Below are 21,096 nucleotides of genomic sequence, written 5' to 3'. Positions count from 1 at the left end.
TTTAATTGGCGTCAAATATTCATGCTTTTTTTTTACAGAAATAAATAATTTATTACGAATAAAGTCATTACAGTCTTTATGCAAAACATCAATAATAAGATTTGGCGGTAGAGTCCAGATCATAGGACGAGCGTGGAAACAACATACCCTAATAAGATTATGGACAATTTTATTTGTTTGTCGTCCGATAAAGCAGACCTTGTATATAATACAAATAGTGTAAATAAATTATATGTCATCATTAAGTGAGAGGAAATGGAGAACCAATAAAGGAAAAAAAGATTTAAAGCAAAACAAAAGAAAGCAGTGGTAAAGGGCTTGCCGTCAAGGCGATCAGCCAGCATCCATTCATTTCACTTTCTCCAAACGAGATTGCTCAGCTTCGTTTAAATACTGCGTACAATTAAATTTAAATATAAATATTTGTTTATATTTAATATTTTTTGTGTGAAATATTATAAGGTTTAAGAAATTTTTAAAAGTTAATATTAGAGGTTTTATTGTATTGTATTGTTTCTTTAAAAAAGAAAGATATTATGTGATTAGTATTTTAGGAGAAACCTGGTTTATCCATATGTTCTAATTTAGATCATATAGATTTCTCACATTTTTATATAAGTTAATATATTTGTTTATGATCCAAGAGCTAAAATTTAACCACATCAAAAGATAATACTTCAGGTGTAGCATAAAATAATACATGACAGACCATAAAGTGCTCTACATTTATATGATAAAAAAATGATTATTTTAAATCTAATATTGTCCGACTAACAAGAGTTTTTGGTTATGACAGTATCAATGCATTAAATTATATTTCCAATTAAGTTTATTTATACAATTAATTTTAATATTTAACTTTATTTAAAAAACAATTAAACTCGTTAATTACTTAATTTAATGTAATAATACAATTTACTATTAAGATATATTTCGCTTATAAGTAATGTTAAGACACGATAATTACATATAATTTTCATAGTTATTTAATTAAAAGTTGATTGTTTTATTCAATTAAATATAGAGTTATAAAAAATTAATTTAATTATTTATTTAAGTAGTGGAAAATTTGTCATTTTTAATTTTCAATTGACTAAATTTTGAATTAAGGTACGTGTGCTATAGATCTAAAATAACATGAAGTTATTAGCTCAAAAAACTTTCACAAAGAAATATTAACAAACTTAGGATTTCACAGGAGGTGATATTTGTAATTTCTCCTTAAATATTTATCTATTTTTATTTGTAAAGCTTCATTGCATCAATGCATAAAGTGACTTTCGTTCGAGATGGAAACCACGAGCAACAAGATCAAGTTGGTAAAGATTAACCTTTCGGTTCATTTTTATGGTCAATGATCATACGAGGACGTATTCTTATTTCTCAATGATATTCCACAATCAAGATAATTGGCTGAATCCCGTTCGACTATTTCGTAGAAGTTCATTGATATCCTGCGTCCAACATAAAATTTGTGATTGGTTATAAAACACCGGTTTGCTTCATTTTAATTTTTATACGATTTTCAATTTAATAAAATAATAATTTATATATCTATATTATATTATTATACGTTATCTATACCATATTATAAAAGTCGGTGTCGTGATATTATTTTGTTTATTCTAGAATTACAAACAGTTCATTTTATTTATTAAAAAAAATCGTAAAAACATATTTTAGTAAATACATATCTCATCTATATCCAACATATCTCAATAAAATACTTGTTTTTATCTCTATCTACGTTTTTTTATTTTAAATAATCATTTATCTATAAACATAAAAATTTATTATAAAATACATTTTTATAGTTTTTAATGTTAATATTAATATAATATCTAAAAATAATCACCAAAATTATTTAACAAAATTTTTAATAAATTCCAATGTTTCGCTTATGAAAAGAAAACGATATAAAATCTATAATACTATACTAAACAATAATATATTTATATAACAATGAATTATAAAAATTAGATTATTTGATAACTAAATTTTGTGAGACGAATATTTTATTTGAGTTACACTTTTATATAAAAAAATGTTATTTTTATTATAAATATGAACAATATTACTTATCTTAAAAATAAAAATATGTGAGATCGTCTCACAACCAAACTAAATTTACTTAATATAGTCACGACCCTATCAATTTTAAAAATATTATATATACTTGACTACCATATCTATACGATTTTTTAAAATTCGATAATTCAATAAAAATAATAATTATCCAAAAAATATATATATAAGCATGTATAATGGTACACGTGGTAACTGACAACAATTTTCTTGGAGTGTCGTGGCCATTTGGTCTTACATATCCGGTGGATAAGGAATGACTTGCGAAGAAAATAATCATATATTATATATAAAAAAATTATTAAACTATCTCATGTAGATTTGTCAATGAGATAAATCGATTTGTTCATATTTTAAATAGTAAATAATAATTTTGATATAAAAATAATATTTTTATAAATAATTGAAATAGAAGAACCGTTTCATAAATTGATTAAAATTTTGTATAAATAAAAAATAAAGTAGCCAAAATTGTGAAGCTTTTCCTTCATCTGTTTGAGGAACAATTTATCTTCATCAATAACCCGTATGGTGAATATAAAATTTAAAAGTTATATATTTAAATGACATTTTTTATGTCAACATTTATACGCTGATAAAATAAAAAGAAATTATATGTGAATATTCGAATTATTATAGAGTAAATGAATCTATTATATGTGAGTTCCAATTCTCTGATCCTATCGACACCTTATCCAAAAAACCTGTCGAAGCTATTATATTATCTCAGATATTTGTACAGTAGAGGTTGAGAAGTATAAATTGCGGAATCTCAAATTACTATTTATTAAGATGTGCAGTGTGTTTGTATCTGTATATTTTACCTTTTTTTAATGAATGTTTTTTTAATTTAACCCAGAAAGCCACCGATTTTAGGAAGAAAATCATTCAATTCCATGTCCATCCCACTTCCCCTCTGAATTTTCTATTCAAATAGCTAGTTTATCCATCAACAGTTACATATAGACTATAAATATTAGCTGCTGATTTTGCTAGATAGTACGGGTTTTGCGTATATACACGATGCGTAACATGACAAGCTCAGCCTCGCCGAAAGGCATCGCGGCCATAGTAGGCGTGGGGGCCAAGCTCGGACGGTCCATCGCCCGGAAATTCGCGCATGAAGGGTACACTGTCGCCATTCTATCCCGCGACCTAGGCCAGTACACTGGATACNTATATCCCGTATGCTGATTTAATTGTTACAGGTAGACTATCCAGATTTGCAGATGAAATAGCGAGAGAAGAGAAAGCGCGGGTATTCGCAATCCGAATCGACTGCTCGGAGTCTCGAAGCATAAAGGAGGCATTCGAGGGGGTTCTGTCTCTGGGTTTCGTGGAAGTTTTAGTATACAACGCTTACAATCCAACATCGCGGAACCCCACCAATTTCGCCGATATCAGACTCGATCACTTCCAAAAATCCCTCGCCGTCTCCACCGTCGGCGCATTCCACTGCGCCCAACAGGTCGGCGAAGTAATAGATGTACTCCGAACACTTGATAAATTGTGAAATATTTTTTGAGAAATTGATCGCAGGTGCTTCCGCGCATGGTGGATAGAGGAAGAGGGACGATTCTGTTCACCGGCTGCTCCGCTTCTCTTTACGGGATTGCTGGCTTCTCCGACTTATGTAAAGTAGCTCCTTTCCAATGCCATGAATTAATTAATCAACTTTTTTTAATGTTAAAATATAGAAGCTATGTTAGTTAGATTCTAAAAAGTGACATTTTCCAAGTTGTATGATATCTTTTTGGTTGTTTCTAGACCCCATTCAAGCATCTTTTTGGCCAAAGAACAAAAGTAAACTTGGATTAATAAATTTAAGTTCATTTATTTAAATTTAAAACAACAGGCTGTGGGAAGTTTGCGATGAGAGGGTTAGCTCAATGCCTCGCCAGAGAATTCCAGCCTCGGGGAGTACACGTTGCTCATGTCATCATCGACGGCATAGTCGGCGCCCCTAGGTTTGTCGGCCTGTCTGACTGATTCATGATGGTCCATATAGAATCTTGCCACAAAATCTTACACTTTATTGTCCGCGGCAGCCCACTAGAATATATACGCCATTATCAACAGTCCACCGATCCTAAAATTTAATTAATGTTATGATATTTGATCTACAAGAAAAAACCAAGTTACTTTTTACAATCATAAATATGAACCTTAGTACAATTATGATGGTAGTGCATCAGGATGCTTTTTGCTAGCTAATTTTTAATTTGGTGTTTGACAGGGGAAGATCCTCAACTTCTTCGGTCGGCGAGTTGCATGGGGGAGTAGAAGCCGGGTCGATGGACCCAGATGCACTTGCTCAAACATATTGGCAACTGCACGCTCAGGACCGATGTGCCTGGACCCGAGAAATCGACCTTCGACCTACCTGATCGAGGCTTCCATGATATTGCAGGCCACAAATGCGTGTCATTCTCCTCATATTCGATTTGTATTTCATAGATATCAATAGTGAAGAGAATATTTAATTTTTATGTTGCTTGCAACGTAACTAGCGGGCCGTTCTCGAATAAATTTGTTGATTGATTAATTGCCGCGTGCACAACTTGGAAGTCAAATTACATATTTAATGTCACATATATTTCAAAACTTGTGTTGCCATATTTGTCAAATTGTGGTAGTAGAAATTTGGGCTTCTATTAGTTAGACTTAATTTGAACATCAAACGAAGCCTAAGAGACAAAGGCAATAGGACAATTCATCTCCAAACACCATTTATATCAAAATTATTAACAAAAAACACACCACACATCATGCATGGCTTTTGTTCCTTTATACAACATAAACAAAAAAAACTTGGAACAAGCAATTTACATTAAAAAAAAAAAATAGGAGCTACTCCGTCTTCTGCTCCTTAATTGGTTCTTTCTGTTTCCCTGTTAACTTATTGATCATTTTCTGAAGCTTTTCCCTTAACATGAAATACAACCTCTCCGATTTTATCCTCAACTTCTCAGTATACTCGTTTATCTTCTCCTCGTTTTTCACATATGTCAAAGGCAATGTCAATCCTCCCAAAATGCCTACAACATTTAAAGGAAAATTAAATCATGTAACTCAATTATTAAATGCTTATATGTTTTGTGAGGAATTTCAGAATTACCTATGTAGCAGATTGTAAGTAAATCTAAGTAGCTTCCCACCAAGGAAAGTGCATAGAAAGAAGCCACAACTCCGGCGAACACAAACCATTCATTCGCGGCCCCCATGTGAAGTACCATTCGAATCGCTTCATTGATAAGCTGATGGCATAAAGTGGCTGTCTCTACTGTCGTCTGCTCGCTGATTTCCAATCTTGACAAGTCTGGAGTACCCTCTCTGCACCAGACAAGTTAATATCAAAAGTCTAGAAACTACACCTTCGTGTAAAGGAAAAAAGAATAGAAATGAATAATTTCCTAGTTGGGTACCTATTGAAGAGACGATTAAGATTCCCCCAAGCAAACAAACACACGACAATCGCCATAGCCAGCCAAGAAACCAAAGTGATAAACGTAAAGCCATATATCTCCATCGCCACCCATGTAACTGTTGCCGCCACAAGGAGTAAAATACCGGCATCCTTTCTTCTCCATAACACTATATCCCTCACCCAATCTGCCACATAATCTAACATATTCTAATTAGCAAGTTTTTCAAATCAAACTACATAAAACTTCTTGAAATTCTAAAGTTAAAATACAACGGAACCTGGATTTTCTTGGTGCTGGGTTATTGGTGGAGCAGGCTGAGATTCCGGTGAAGCGGACATGATTGAAAATTATCTGTACAGTATTCTGCGCCAGAAGATTGGTGATATAAGATTTGGTATAGTCTAAGACAGGTTTAAATATATAATTAATTTGGGGTTACACGTATTTGAATGAGTAGGAGACGTGGAAGCCATGCAGCCTTCTTCCCATTTTAATTTTATTACTCGTACATATATCTGATTTGGATCAAAACGAAATATTCAACATTTCGGTGGAAGTCTCTCGTTTCTTTTTGTTTTTTTTTTCCCCGAAATAAAATATATCATTTTTTTTGGTTGAAGAAAGTGACAACATTCACGTGGCTGTGACTAAACATGAGATTAATTTCATTCTTGTGTGGGAGAAATTACTATAAATTAGTTATTCTGTACACGCGATGTGTGTATAGTCTTTTTATCATTATTGATAGAGTAAAGTGAAATTTGACAAATCATGGAGGGACTAAATTGATATTTGAATTGCTGAAATAAAAAAAATAAAAATAAAAGTGTATATTGAAATTTAAAAAAAAAAACAAAAAACAAAAGTGTAATACTAGTATCATATAAGGGTAAAATTAAAAAAAAAAAGTTATTTTTTTTAGATGGTTACTATCATGTCTTTACATTAATAAAATAGTATAGATAATAGATGTAAATAAATTATTTTTAAGCAAATAATTATAATTTATAAAAACGGTAACGATTTGGGAAACACACACAGAGAGAGCCCATATCTGTCGGTTGTTGGCCTACAATCAGCCTCAGTCCAAAGGTAATGGATTAGTCGAAGCCCATTTAGTTCAAAACAGAGGCTCAAGATAATCTTATCCTATATAATTAATTATGTTAGCCTAAAAAAGATAAATTATTAATGTCTTTGTATATTTCTTTGAATCCCCAAATGTACATTTTTTTATAAAAAATCCAAAAAAAAAAATAATAAATATACTATACAAGGACGCACATATGTTTTTAATTGAATAACGTATTAACGCAATATGGGCCTTAAAGGTGTCAAAATCAGATACGACACACCAACTGGACACGGTTCAACCTGAAAAAATCAAGTGTGAGTTTGAGGTTTTTGGGTTCGGGTTAGCTCGGATTGGACCCGATAGCTGACCAGAAAAAAATGATCGAGTTGAGTTGGGCTCGGTTGACCCGAAAATTATAATTTTAAAAAAAACTAATAAATATTACCTACATTTCTATATATTGTATGTCTGAAAAAATATTTATTGTATATTTATAGCATAAACTTTCATAATTTAATATTTATTTTGAACATTTTATATTTTTTGAACAATTTTTTATTTGATTTAGTAAATATATTTTATTTTCCTACAATTAGACTTTCTAATTTAAATCATATATATGAGAGAGATTTTGTTATTATGTATTTAAATTAAAATATTATTATTATTATTTTTTTTAAATTTTATTTAATTTTCTTTTAAAATTTTTTTAAAAAAATTCAAAATTGGGGTTAGCTCGGGTTCGGGTTAAGTTCGGGTTGAACAATTTTTAAATAGTATTATTGTCCGACCCGACCCAACACACCCAATATACCGAATTGACACCCTTAAATATGGCTATTAATTTCCTTGTACATATGCAACACAATAATTTTATGAAGTCAATTAGTGTGAACTAGTATATCTTCGTTATTTAATTATTAAGATAAGATTTATGTCATAAGATATACAATGGTATGATCTTGTTTGGCCTCTAACAGAACTTGACACCTGTTGCTGTATGTGGTCCTCAGTCTCACACTCATATGCATCGAAATTAAATAAATATTAAAATCAGGGACTATATAATTAATTATATATATCTCAATTATTTGATCTAAACTAAACAGATTAATTTAATGGCCTTGGGTTGCAGTTTGCCATATTGGAAGGATTCCTTCCAACTGGGAGAATCACATTTTTCGATTCTAAGTAACCTTTTCATAATAATTATAACAATGATAATCGATAAAGCTTAACAAATCAAGAATCTTCTCTTGTTTGTCCAAAGCACGCTTAGTTCGCATTGTCTCNTGTTGATAAAAAAATATATGATATGATTTGATATTCGGTGTATGCAATCCGTGGGACTACAAATTATTCCACAATTGTTTTTGAAAAAATTGCGAGGAAATATATTTTTTTATGATAAAATAAAAAATCTGAGCAGAAAAGTAATACGATGAAATATTATACTAAGGACATTTTAAGTGAAGTAAATTAAAGTATAAAAAAAAATCCAATACAGTTATATTTAATTATTTACTTGCCTAATTATATTTTTAAGAAAATGCATGTTGGAAGAAGATTATATTAAATTATATTTTAAGATATTGTATAGTTCAAATCTTCTTTGTGTAATGTGAGTCTTCTCGCATATCAAGAAAATTATAAGATTGGTGGATTGAGTATCAAGCAATAAACAAATTTAATTAAAAATTGAATGAACAATACTCGATCCCACTAATATAATTTTATAATATAATCAAATCTGCAGCATAAACCATGCACAGATAATCACTTGAACATCTAAAAATTCTTCCACACCCAACACACCATAAACTAATTAAACACACTTAATTAACTAAAAAGGAAGAACAATGATGCTAAATTCACCCATATATGATATACCACACTGATCCAAATTATAAAGCAAAATAATAACCCCAAACCCTAGCTAGCTAGCTAGCTAGCTTTGTAAGTGAAACTAATGAAGTAAGTATATATATATTATACTCTGCACGAATTGAAATTCACCACAATTATTAATTATCGTTCGATAATAAAGTTTATACGGATCGGAATATCCACTTATAAGCTTTAGGATCAAATGATAGTTAAGTCATGGGTGCATATTAGCGGTTCCGTGCAGTATATAATTAATTAATTGTAAATAAGGATTTTGATCGCTTAAGGGTAAGCACCATTTGTTGTGGGCAGATCTGTCGGCCAATACATAGTTGAATTGCAGAAGCCGATTTCAGCTCCGGCAATGGGTGCCGATTCGAAAATGGTGGAAGAAGAAGACGACGACACCATGCTTCCAAGAATTACCTGCGGTGCAATTTCAGGATAAATATTTGTTGAAGATCTGAGCTTTTGATACAGTTCTTGAATCCCATTATTTTTAACTTCACCAAGAATAAAGGTTTGGCTTGCTTGAGCTTGGTGTTGATTGTCTCTGTGGAAAGAATTTGACAGGCCGATGGATGGAACCTGGATCGGGCCTAAAGGGTCGAAGCCTAAGGCCCGAGTGTGAAATCCGCCATTGGAAACGGAACAATCTGTCACCAAGTGTGATCCAAATAAACCAACTTCTTCTTTTCCTGGATTAGACAGTGGATTCGGATTAGGGTTTTGGTTTGCTCTGAGTAAAGAAAGTATGTTAGAATTCTGCGGGGTGGCCCATAAAATAGGGCTTTGAGTGAAAGCATCAGCGTGCTCAAATCCACTGAAAAAGGCTGCTTTCCCCATCTCCGATGAGAAAGTTTTCAACTTTCCGGCAGTTGAAGACTTCCCAACGGCCGCAGATATGCTGGTGCTCTTGTTCTTCCGGCATCCACCTCCAATTGGAACGTTTCGCAAGGCCCCACCTTTTGTCCAGTAGCGGCGGCAAGTCTTGCAGAAATGGCGTGGCTGAGTGAGATTGTAGTTGTTATAGTAACAGAATTTCGTGTTTGAAGAATCGCATCGTGGGCATCTCAGATTCTCCATCGCAGCAGCAGCTGCAGTGGCAGCTGCTCCAGCAGAAGAAGAGGGTGACGGAGTACTGGACGGAGAAGGAGAAACCGGGCCAACAAGAAATCCTCCATTAGGGCTAGAGATATTGGATCTTTCTCCAGCTATTAAGCCAACATTGCCTCCCCCAAGAAGCTCTTGAATCATCTTTTTCTGTTCTTTGCAGATCTACAAAAATTCAAAAGAACCAAGAAAAAAAGCAGATATTTGTTACTCTTTTTAGTAAAAAGATGAAGAAAGTTGCTTAGATAGCTAGGGTTTGTTGTGTTTGTAATTTTATCATTTACTTCGTGATCATTGTGAGAAAAGAGAGATAAGGAAACATGAAAATGGGAGCTTACCTTTGTTTCTTTTCAGCTGAAAATAGAGGGTTTTGATTTGTTGAGCCGAAAATTTATAGGGGAAGGTAGAGGAACAGAACAAGTTAAGATAGAAAACCTTATATATAGGACGTGACAAACTAAAGAAACAAGCTACTTTGTCTACTTTCGAAAACAATAACTTAGTCTTTTGGTTTTTGGATTAGTAACGTACTCAATTTTAACATTTTGTTATAATTGATATTACATTCATTTCATATATTCTCACATTTGTCACCTATCACATGATTATATGTGTGTGTGTGTGTGTGTATATATATACATATATATATATATTGTAATGTATCTCGATCATATGTTACAAGAAAGCTGACATGACGTCGAAAAATACTAATATGAAATCGGATATTGCTGATGCGTCATGTGTCCGTCAGCATTCCAATAAAAATGACTAAAGTTGAAAAAAAATACAAATTATCGGACTAAAATCGTGAATTTATCGATAACATAACCAAAAATAAAAAAATATTCAATTTACATGATCAAAAATGTAATTTTTCCTCCTACAAACATGGCGAGATTTAAGCATCACTCTTAATTAAATGTATCTATTTATAAATATAAAACAATGCTTATAAAAATGTGTGGAAACTGCATGTTTAGCATAGGAAAATAAGCTAAATCTGTCGTATAGTTGTCGAAATCAATCCAAATAAAGTTTCCATGGAATTATCGAAATACCATGTGGTGTACCCGATAACACATGCGGCACACTAATACATAAATCGTCTTATTTAAATTTCGAGACGAAGCAATATATTTTAATTAATTAAACAGTTGCTAGCACTAAAAGGCTCTGTCCATCCAAGAATTGGAAACAAATAGGTTCGAGTTTAAAGAAGCCTATGGCAGCATGAAAATACGTACAAAGAACACTACCCCACCATCCTCAATTAATAGCTAGGAACTGCACTCAATGGCCCGAAAGTTATGGCTTCAATTTGGCTTCACCGAAGATTATTCGACTAAAAAAATTAGTCGAACACACGATCAACCTAGTATGATTACTAATTATACTGCCGCTTTTTTTGCAACACGAGGGGGATTCATTGTGCTAGCTAGCTAGCTTGTTCTTGATCATAATTTTTGTTTGTTTGCAGCTTTATTTTGTTTGTGCGTGTGCTTGAATCAATCCATGTTCAATTTCATTATGATCATGTCAATTATGAAGTACTTACAAACTTTTCTTGGGATTAAATCAAAATATGATTTGAATTAATTAAAGAAAACAAATTTATGGCCTTAAAAAGAAACTAAACATATACCCAATTAAGGCCTTTTTTTAACAGATTAAGGCTATTTAATTATTGTGTAAAGAATCGGACATTATATTAGCACATATTAGGATAAATAATGGGAAAGATGATGTGAATTTATAACCAAGAATTTGTCAATCCTGGTATTCATCAGCGTAAACAAGATTGAATATATTAAACGAGTTTAATTATGACAAGCGGTTTAAAATTTGTAATTAGGTTGAAATATTATTTTTTTATGAACAAAAATTAAATTTTATTATAATTATCGGCAGTGTTTGTTATATTTTTTAGGATAAAGTCATCCCTGATTATTTATACGCTTCATTTAAATATTTAATTTATTTATCCACTCACTCACCACCCAATTATTTTATTCACAGACAACTACGCAGTCAATGCTTAAAAAGCTGCTGGTCAAATATAGCGTATGATACCGAGATTATTTGGTGATAATGCCGAGAAAAATTACGTACAACAATGGATACTCAATATTAATAATATTATACGATAATTAAAAAATATCTTAGTTTTCAAAAATAAAATAAAAAACATAAAAATTAGAAGCCATTGTTAAAATGCTGCTTTGGATGCTATTAAGCATAATTATGTTGAATTGTGCACGAAGTTATTTTTTAAGTAGTCAAATTTCATTCCTAATCCGTTATTTTTTCTCTCAATTTTAGTATTTTTCTAAAACAATTCCTATGGGACGCTAACATGACGTCACATTTTGTTATTATTTATGATATCATGTCAGCATTCTAATTGGCTCATTACATGAATAAATCTCCAGGGACACAAATTAATAATAATAATAATAAAATCAAAATCCTAAATTTGTTTGAAATAAGCTAATTAGTGTGCATGCAAGAGAAATGTACATGTTTGAAGAGGAATGTGGAAGTGTGAAACCCGAGACCTAGACTGAAACAAAGGTGTGAAAATGAAGAAAAAGCTAACAAGAAAACGACCACCATAACCAAAAACACATGCTTGTTTTTACATCCATTGTTGGTCACACTTCAATCACAAGACTTTTGGTCCATAAATGGAGAGACCGACTATAATACACAGAATTATCAATTTCTTCTTTTCCTAGCTCCATATGTTCATTTTCTTTCATTTCTTGTTCGTAACACGATATTTCAAATATTTCTAATCATAACTTAAAATCCAAAAGTGCATATAAAAATAAATAATTGTTTTTTTTTTTTAAATGCATGCAGCCTTGGGTCAGGACTGGCGGATGCTTTATTAATGTAACCTCACAATCCAACAATTGAACAAAGAGATACTCGTCACGTACACCTGAACTGAACTGACTGACCTGACCTGACCGCGCGTGCCGTCCGGAAACACAACCACAACCAAAAATATTATCAGGGAATTTAAAAAATCAACTTTAGGATTTGAATATATAATTTAATTGGTACTTTATTTGAATTAAATTATACGTGTGGTGGTGATTGGTGGTGGTGGGACGACAGCAGAAAAGGACGCGAGAATGGTGGTGGCCGGGCAGCTCGGGCAGATAATATTCTCTTCTTGCATGCGCTTCATTAATCTACACTATTCAACAATATTCTTGCCATGTCACTTTCATGCTCTCAAATCTATCAACGACATTCAATTATTAAAACCTTTAAGACTAAATAAAAATAAATAAATTATTTAAAATTTAAAAAATTAAATGGAATTAAGTTTAATTAAAAGTGACTAAAAAATCTGTCAAAAACATAAAAGTGAAATTAATTATTCTAATTGCTATGCATTATTATCCTATAAAAAGTTGGAGTGACAGGAAAATATTTTACAAGATAACCATTAATATATTGTATGTATATATCATATTATTTTGAAATAAATAAACCCTCATTTTGGTGTGATAATCCGCCTGCAAAAAGAGTTAAATAATTACAAGAACGTGATACATTTTTATTTCCGTATGTTTGTTTTTTTTTATTAAATTTCAAACTTATTTTGTTATATTAGTTCTTTTCTCTATTCGAATTTATTTTCGACGTGACGTTGATGTGACAATATTATCAATAAATACATATAAAATTAAAAAAAATAGTTGTACCCTAAAAAATCCATTAAAAAGTAAGCATTCATGTATTATTGGAAGATACGATATTTTTAGCAATATTAAATTCTAAATAATTTCGGGTTTATGAAAATGTATTAATATTAAATTATGAAATCAATTAAAAAAATTAAATGAATAATAAGTCGAATGAAATGTGTAAAGCGGGGAGGACCGGAGAATGATTCGATTCAATCCAATTGAGTAAATGGGGCCCCAGCCCGGTTGTTGTCTCACTTTACGCGGCAAATAGTATTTTCTTGGGTCCACAACCCGCTTCATTCACTTTTTCCCCGAGTACGGTCCAATTTATGCGCTTCCCTTCCCTTCCCTTCCCCCACAATAATAATTCAGTCAATTATTCTCACGTACATGCACTGCCCAGTACTACTGCTTACGCTCTGATTTCTTTTTCTATTTTTGTTTTCACCCTGTCCTCAAAATATTTTGCATTTGAATTCAAATATAATGACATCCACAATGATGGATATAATTCAAGATATGTCATCCAAATATCCTCTTTATCTAAATATTCACCACCACATACCATTGATTTGTGTACCACAACAATATCCAGTTACAAATTTGTAACCGGATATTGCAACTCACGCTGACTTGGGTCTCGAGTCTCGACCCAAGCTCTTCACAAAATGAAAAGATATTTGAAGAGCGAATTTATAAACAATGACATTTGTCTAATTCACAAATCTTATATGATCGTTGGTTACATTGTACATGAGGTAAAAATGAGACGCAAGAAGGAGAATTACAAGTATATATAAACACTGCAAGGAAAAAATTAACTGGTATATGAATTCCCAAAGGGACACTGACATTAACTATTAGGAATATCACGTAACTTTATTATGCCAACTCCAATGGAGTTAAAATTAAATGTGTTTGGTTTCTTAAAATAGGTGGTATACTGACATGTGGGTCTTTTAAAAATAAATTAATTAAACTTTAATATTAGTATATCAACTATTAAATTTATTTAAAAATTAATCATATTATGCCGTTATAAATCAATTAAAATTGTCCATTTTCCCCCTTTTCTCCGTACATTTAAGTGTAAATCATCATACCATATAATTTTTATTGGTAATACACATGCAGCTACTCGTGAACAAGGGAAAAAAATATTATTTTCCAATGATTTGTTGTAGGCAGAGACACAATTCTTGGGGTTTAGAGAACATGACCATATGATCAGCATCATGAATCATCTTCACCTCATGTGTTGGATTATTTTCAATCATCCACTCCTGGTACTCTTTCCTTAAGACGTAATCCTGTTCGCAAATCACGTAAACACGTCGAACCGAACCGTAATTTTCTTCCGACAGAAGAGTTTCTTTCGACAGATCAGGCGCATCCTGATAACGTCCAATGGGTCTCACCAATGACGTTGCCAGAGTCAAATCCTATATACATGTACCCAACAAAGAACATATGTATAAGAATGAAAAGACAGAGTTTGTTTGAGATAAAGAATACGTTTCGCATAGTATATTTTTGAATGTGGTTAAATGGGTTGTTACCTCGGGTGGCGAAAGTTGATACAAGTGAGAGGACATAAACTTTGGGCCTAAGAGGAAGGAGGTGGGAGGTTTGTCCTCTCCATTGCTAAATGATACTTGGCAGTCCAAAAAAGTCTCCACTTGCCTTTCGTGCTGTATATATCCAACAAAAAGATGTCATCATATGATATATATATATATATTATATGAGCAATGATACCCTGCACACCCTTCTCCTGCATACTTGTGGACGCCTGTCTACGTGGCACGCCCACAACCACAAAAAATTTTTTGTTTTGTTTTTTAAAAAATGGCGGACCAATAATGCACTGGCACGTAGGCGGTGCACATGATACCCTGCACACCATGTGTGCAGGGTAACAAAATCGTATATATATATATATATGTGTGTGTGTGTGTGTGTGTGACCATTAATGACTTATAATATATATACATATTTTTATAAAGATGTCGACGTACGATACCTCTTGACGAATAGTATGGACAATTAGGTTAGGGCCGGGCATGAAGGCAGTAACAAAAACAGCAACAACAATTTTCTTGGGGTATTTTTCCATGGCAAGAGATATACTAATCCCACCCATGCTATGCCCGACAAGAACCACCCTCTCCTCCTCTGGCAAAGCCTCCATGAAATCCATCAGCGTCTGTGAATAGTCAGAGAAAGTAGTAACCTCTGCCAAAGGTTTGGTATTAGCTCCGGCAGCAGCCATGTCGAGGGCGGTCACACGGTGGCCTTGGGATCTCAGCAGTGTCGTAACTTTGTACCAACACCATGCACCATGGCATGCGCCATGAATCAGCACGACGTGTTGTTTTTGCTTCTTGTTCTCTTCCATTTTTCCTCTTGCCCTTTAATTTTTTCCCCACTCTTTCACTAATTATACCTTTAATTTGATCACTCGACCTATATATGTATGAGAATTACACAGATTTTAAATTTTACGCTTGAATTTCTTAAACATATCTGATCTGAATCGTGCATGATACCAACCCTGTATTTAACGCATTACGCAGGCGGAGTAATAGAAAGTAGGCAGGAGCAAAATGACAAGCTTCATCCTTGCTTTGTGCGTGAAATGTGTGCAGGCCATTGTACATATAACCAAACCAACAAAACATAAGAATTTGCATAATTGATAGCTTTGTTTCTATGTAAACATACAAATGTAATATTGCCGCATCTTTACTAAGAACCTTAATGTGATTCGTGCAAAAATATTTATGCAAATTTTATTTTCTAATAAAAAATTCTTATGTAAAGTTAAACTTATTCGTCACAAAATAAAAATAATTTACATAAAATTTATTGTCTCGAGGTATTTATATTAAAAAATAATAACATATTAGACATATCTTTTCAATTAATGTATACATATGATGTATCAAATCGTTAATCTATTTGATGTATAGCAAGAATACATCAAATTAATTAAGTCACTAAATATTGTTTCTTAATGTTAGTCTATAATAACCGATTAGATAAGTAATTCGTTAATTAATTATTAAGCTTTTGTTTTATATTATTAAAAAAAAATTTTAAAAAAAGGTATGTGGTGTCTAATATTTGAAACTGGAATGAAAATATGTGTGTGTGTGTGTGTGTGTCTATATATATATGTATGTATTTGCTTGAAATTTGGCGGGTTCAAACGTCTATTTATGCCACCGTTGCCGCCGATTGAAGCTTCGTATTTGGCAACTCTCCTCTTACAGAAATGCGCCGGGGCAGCCTCTCTCCGGGAAGCTCGTCAGCTCCATGCCTTACTTATTACATTGACGCACTACCACCAGGGATCACCGTTTCTGCACAACAACATTCTGTCCATGTACGTGCGCTGCGGGTCTTTGGAGGACTCCCAGCGCGTGTTCGACAAAATGCCCCAAAGAAATATCATATCGTACAACGCGCTGATTTCAGCCTATTCGCGTAGTCCCCAACAATCCTATCGGACATTTCGTTTGGTTCACGAATTGGAAGACGAGAACCTGGTGGCAAATGAAACAACCTTCACCAGTCTTCTACACGCATTGTCGGGACCAGGAAACGAGGTATTGGGCTCTTTGTTGCATAACCGTTGTATAAAAAGAGGATTTTGCAACCATCTCCTTGTTCAGACCTCTCTACTTGGAATGTATTCGGGTTTGGGGGATATGGATTGTGCTAAAAAAGTGTTTTGTCTTATGAAGGACAAAGACACCACAGCTTGGAATGCAATTATTTCCGGTTGTGTGAAGAATGGAAAAATAATGGAAGGCCTCGAGCTTTTTCAGAATATGCTAAAGGATGGGGTTGCTCCTACCCAATTTACATATTCATTGGTTTTGAAAGCTAGTGCCAAGTTAGGAGATCATGTGACGGGGAAACTTGCGCATGCTCAAGTTCTTGTGTCGGAAACTTACATTGATTTGCCATTGCAAAATGTGTTGCTTCACATGTATTGTAGCTGTGGGGACATAAATGCGTTGTTTAAGGTTTTTTCGCGAATCGAGAGTCCAGATTTGGTTTCTTGGAACTCAATTATTGGCGGGTTTTCAGAGAGTGGAGACGGAGATATGGCAATGGTTATGTTTGTTCAGCTGGGGCGTGTATCACTTGTTAAACCTGATGAATATACTTTTGCAATGGTTATATCTGGTACAGGTGTATACCCTGCGGCCAGATGTGGGAAACCACTCCATGCCCAAATTGAGAAAGCCGGATTCGCAAGAAGTCTTTATATTTGTAGCGCACTCATCTCCATGTACTTCAGCAATGATGATGGCAAGACATCGCAAAAGATTTTCAGTGCTATTTCAAATAGAGATGTCGTTCTTTGGACTGATATGATTGGGGGGAACGGTAAGATTGGGGAAAGTGAGATTGCGTTGAAGTTCTTCCGTGGGTTGTGCCATGAAGGTTTCAAATTAGATAACTTCGCTTTAAGTAGTGCTTTAAGTGCGTGTGCTGATTTGGCGACTCTAAAACAAGGGGAGATGATTCATTCTATGGCATTAAAAACTGGAAATGACACTGAAACATGTGTTCATGGATCCTTAGTAAATATGTATGCAAAAATTGGGGAACTTAAAGCTGCTGAATCTGTGTTTTCTCGCGTGTCTTATCATGATTTGAAGTGTTGGAACTCAATGCTTGGAGGTTATGGTCACCATGGTAAAGCCAACGAAGCATTTCAAATATTTGATGAGATTCTTAAACATGGCCTTAGACCGGATCATGTGACTTTCGTATCTTTACTAGCTGCTTGTGGTCATTGTGGCTTGGTGAATGAAAGTCGGTATTTCTGGAACTTCATGAAAGAAAGTGGTTTGAGACCAGGACCGAAGCATTTTTCTTGCATGACAAGCTTGTTAAGTCGAGCGGGATTAACGAAAGAGGCTGAGAGGCTGATCGATGAATCACCTTTTGCCGACGAGTATCTGGAATTATGGAGAACGGTTTTGAGTTCTTGTATCGAGAACAGAAATTCGAGAGAAGGTATCCGTGCTGCGGAGCAGATTTTAGCCATAAATCCCGAAGATAGTGCTGCAAATATACTGCTTACGAAGCTATACGCTGCAGCAGGGAGATGGGACGATGTCTCGAAAATAAGGAGAAACGTGAGAGAAGTTGCATCGGATAAAGAACCTGGTCTTAGTTGGATAGAGGTCAACAAAAATGTTCACGTGTTTTCTTCAGGGGATCAATCACACCTGCAAAATAATGAAATACAAGTTGAGCTGTGTAAACTTCTCGGGAACTTGATGCCCATTATTGAAGACCGAGTAGATAACATTGAGACCTCGTTTCAACTTCGTACACATGACAATTGATTTGCTGCTTATATGTTATTTTACCTTGGTGTTTCTGCGAAAATACTGATTTCTCAAAATCTTACGTGACATCGGAAAATAGAGATCAAACTTATAATCATTCTAACCGAAAATATGTAAATTATGGATATAATCATGTGAGATATTTAGTTTTTGGGAAAATAGATCTTTTTGTCTGCTAAGTTTCCAAAGTTTGGTTTTGATATATTAACTTCTATTTTTCTGCAAATTTGTCAGATTACATGTTATCAGTTAGACCAAAATAATCAAAATTAAAAGTTGATGTACCAAAATCGAACTTTAAGAACTTAATGGATAAAAACCCAAAATTAGACAAGTTAATGGAACAAAAAAAATCATTTTTTCTTTAGTTTTCTACTTCCAAATTTTCTATTTTAATTTGAATATCGTGGAAGTTTCAATAGTCATCACATTTCCATGCCCACAGTTCGATGCTCAAATGTGTGCTTGCAACGTTTTTTGAATTATATACTCTCTGTTATAATGGTCAACCTGATATTTTGATTATCAGAGATCACTTGTAAATTTGTTCTTTTTGCAAAAGTATTTGTTAAAATTTTGTTTGAAATCCGTTAGTTAAGACTTAAGAGAAAGCTTCGTGATTTTAAGAGAAATGAAAGTACTAAAAGTCACATAAATCCCAAGAAACATCTAAAACCAATACATACATTCAGTGTGACTCAAACTTAAGATATATATTCCGGTAAATAAGTTATCGGACAGTAGTGGTAGATGTATTTTCAACAAATCAACAAAAATATATAATCCTGATATTTAAAAATGCGACTTTACGATGAAGATTTCAACAACCCGAAAACACTTCAATTCATTTCAGTAAAGCAGCGGGTGTGGGAATGGAGAAACAATCCCCGCTTCCCACAAACCCACTCCTCCCATTCTCAGACTGCCACGTGTCTCCGGACAAGCTTGACCCGCCAACCCCAGCACCTGTCGGCCCACCTTCCACCATCCCAGCAAAGGGCCACACCGATCTTCCAAGGCCGAAGCTCATATCTTCAAACCCAGGCCCAATACCAAGCCCAAATCCACTCAAAGTCAACAGCCCTTGAGTATTCAACAAAGAAGTATAACTCCCACAAGCGTTCAGGTTCAGCCCCGCCTTAGCTTCCATAAACTGTACGGCTGCGCCGTGATCGGTCGCTAGGGGCATCAGAAACTGAGAATTCATTACTGGAAGGCGGCGGAAGTCTTGACGAGTTGATGAAAACGGGGCAACGGCGCCAGAACTGGCATCAGCTACGCCGGTACGAGAGCGCTTGGCATTCTTTCTGCTGCCACCACCGATGGGGATGTCACGGAGAGTTCCGCCGTGGGTCCAGTAGCGACGGCAGGACTTGCAGAAGTGGCGGGGCTGGGAGAAGTTGTAGTTGTTGTAGTAGCAAAACTTGGTGTTGATGGAGTCGCAGCGGGGGCAGGGAAGATGTTCTGGCTCAGGTGGCTGCAAACCAACGTGAGCAGACTTGGTGGCCTTCCTTTCAGAAACCTCACTCGCCATTCTTTCTTGAGTTTTTTTAGGAGAGGAAAGATGTGAGAGTTACTACTTACTACTACAAGTGAAAATGTGGTCCGAGCTTCGGGGAAAATGAGGGAATAAATGCTTGTATTTATTGGCGGGGGGAGAAGAAGAGATTCTGTGCTGGATTTTGCTGAAACGGAGTGTATTCTCTACTGCAATGGTGGACAGCTTTTACAGCTTGGTTGTGTATATGTTCAGTCGGCGACAATCAGGCTTTGTCTGGGTCGGCTCCTAATTCGTGGACACCATTCTGGTGAAAATAATCCGATTTGCCGATTTTTAAATACGTACGTCGAAAAATAAATAAAAACTTTAAATAGAATTATATATACAAACTATTCACACCGATTTTCTCACATAAGATTGTATTTATTTAAAAATTAAAATAGCGAAAGGAGGCACTGAAAATGTATTGATAAAAAAAAAAAGAGAAAGCAACAACATAATGTATATCTCGAATTTCTATTTGGAAAAAATAGAAAAGAAATATGAAACTAAGTCTGATAGGGACAAATGGACAGGGAACAAGTTGAAGTGACAAAGGCGGGAAGAAGAAAAAGATTCGAGTGATGGCTATGTTGATTGAATTAGGACAGACAATATCATGCGATGTCGGATTAGCGTGGCGCTTATAATTGGATTGCGGGACCCATAGGCTTCCTCGTGTTTCATTTAATCAAAATATTTCTCCAAGTAAGTAATATTAATTGTTACAGTTTTGTGATATTTGATCGAGAAGGATTGTTCAATGCCCATGTTGCTTATAGAATGAATATTAGCAGCGTTGTTACATTTTATACGTGTTAACATCAAAGTTGGCATGGTATTTTTGTTTCTTTTTAACCATTCATTAGTTTTCAACTCCACACTTCTG

At 34.0% G+C, this 21,096-nt stretch overlaps 6 protein-coding genes across 8 annotated transcripts; 2 read left to right on the top strand and 4 right to left on the bottom strand.

Moving 5' to 3' along the window:
- Positions 1 to 2,986: 2,986 nt before the first annotated feature.
- LOC140970843 (uncharacterized) lies at positions 2,987 to 4,663 on the top strand. Of its 3 annotated transcripts, none has more exons than XM_073432789.1 (5): positions 2,987 to 3,248; positions 3,298 to 3,553; positions 3,625 to 3,718; positions 3,941 to 4,052; positions 4,322 to 4,663. In XM_073432789.1, the coding sequence occupies exons 1-5, from the start codon at positions 3,109 to 3,111 to the stop codon at positions 4,470 to 4,472; spliced, it is 753 nt and encodes a 250-aa protein (XP_073288890.1). In that variant the 5' UTR covers positions 2,987 to 3,108; the 3' UTR covers positions 4,473 to 4,663. The 3 variants fall into 3 exon arrangements, with proteins under 3 accessions (XP_073288890.1, XP_073288889.1, XP_073288891.1); XM_073432788.1 differs by having other exon boundaries at positions 2,989 to 3,244; positions 3,294 to 3,553; XM_073432790.1 differs by having other exon boundaries at positions 3,054 to 3,212; positions 3,294 to 3,553.
- A 134-nt stretch (positions 4,664 to 4,797) lies between these two features.
- On the bottom strand, positions 4,798 to 5,929 carry LOC140970844 (reticulon-like protein B13). Its single transcript, XM_073432792.1, has 4 exons — positions 5,791 to 5,929; positions 5,511 to 5,697; positions 5,204 to 5,418; positions 4,798 to 5,123 (listed from the first exon to the last, which is right to left on the bottom strand). The coding sequence occupies exons 1-4, from the start codon at positions 5,849 to 5,851 to the stop codon at positions 4,936 to 4,938; spliced, it is 651 nt and encodes a 216-aa protein (XP_073288893.1). The 5' UTR covers positions 5,852 to 5,929; the 3' UTR covers positions 4,798 to 4,935.
- A 2,403-nt stretch (positions 5,930 to 8,332) lies between these two features.
- Positions 8,333 to 10,026, bottom strand: LOC140960470 (uncharacterized). The gene is made up of 2 exons (XM_073418759.1): positions 9,927 to 10,026; positions 8,333 to 9,753 (listed from the first exon to the last, which is right to left on the bottom strand). Exon 2 carries the CDS (start codon positions 9,730 to 9,732, stop codon positions 8,758 to 8,760), a length of 975 nt encoding a protein of 324 aa, XP_073274860.1. The 5' UTR covers positions 9,733 to 9,753; positions 9,927 to 10,026; the 3' UTR covers positions 8,333 to 8,757.
- A 4,426-nt stretch (positions 10,027 to 14,452) lies between these two features.
- Positions 14,453 to 16,026, bottom strand: LOC140957781 (methyl jasmonate esterase 1-like). The gene is made up of 3 exons (XM_073415168.1): positions 15,316 to 16,026; positions 14,852 to 14,983; positions 14,453 to 14,734 (listed from the first exon to the last, which is right to left on the bottom strand). Exons 1-3 carry the CDS (start codon positions 15,688 to 15,690, stop codon positions 14,453 to 14,455), a joined length of 789 nt encoding a protein of 262 aa, XP_073271269.1. The 5' UTR covers positions 15,691 to 16,026.
- A 447-nt stretch (positions 16,027 to 16,473) lies between these two features.
- Positions 16,474 to 18,714, top strand: LOC140970840 (pentatricopeptide repeat-containing protein At3g50420). Its single transcript, XM_073432786.1, has one exon. The coding sequence runs from the start codon at positions 16,514 to 16,516 to the stop codon at positions 18,662 to 18,664; it is 2,151 nt and encodes a 716-aa protein (XP_073288887.1). The 5' UTR covers positions 16,474 to 16,513; the 3' UTR covers positions 18,665 to 18,714.
- Positions 18,715 to 19,361: 647 nt separating this feature from the next.
- On the bottom strand, positions 19,362 to 20,477 carry LOC140970841 (dof zinc finger protein DOF3.4-like). The gene has a single exon (XM_073432787.1). The coding sequence runs from the start codon at positions 20,199 to 20,201 to the stop codon at positions 19,512 to 19,514; it is 690 nt and encodes a 229-aa protein (XP_073288888.1). The 5' UTR covers positions 20,202 to 20,477; the 3' UTR covers positions 19,362 to 19,511.
- Positions 20,478 to 21,096: the final 619 nt, after the last annotated feature.

Source organism: Primulina huaijiensis, chromosome 2, assembly GCF_012295235.1.
Source record: "Primulina huaijiensis isolate GDHJ02 chromosome 2, ASM1229523v2, whole genome shotgun sequence".
Lineage (NCBI taxonomy): Eukaryota > Viridiplantae > Streptophyta > Magnoliopsida > Lamiales > Gesneriaceae > Primulina > Primulina huaijiensis.
The sequence above is the reverse complement of the archived record's forward strand: the minus strand, read 5'-3'. Positions and strand labels throughout refer to the sequence as shown.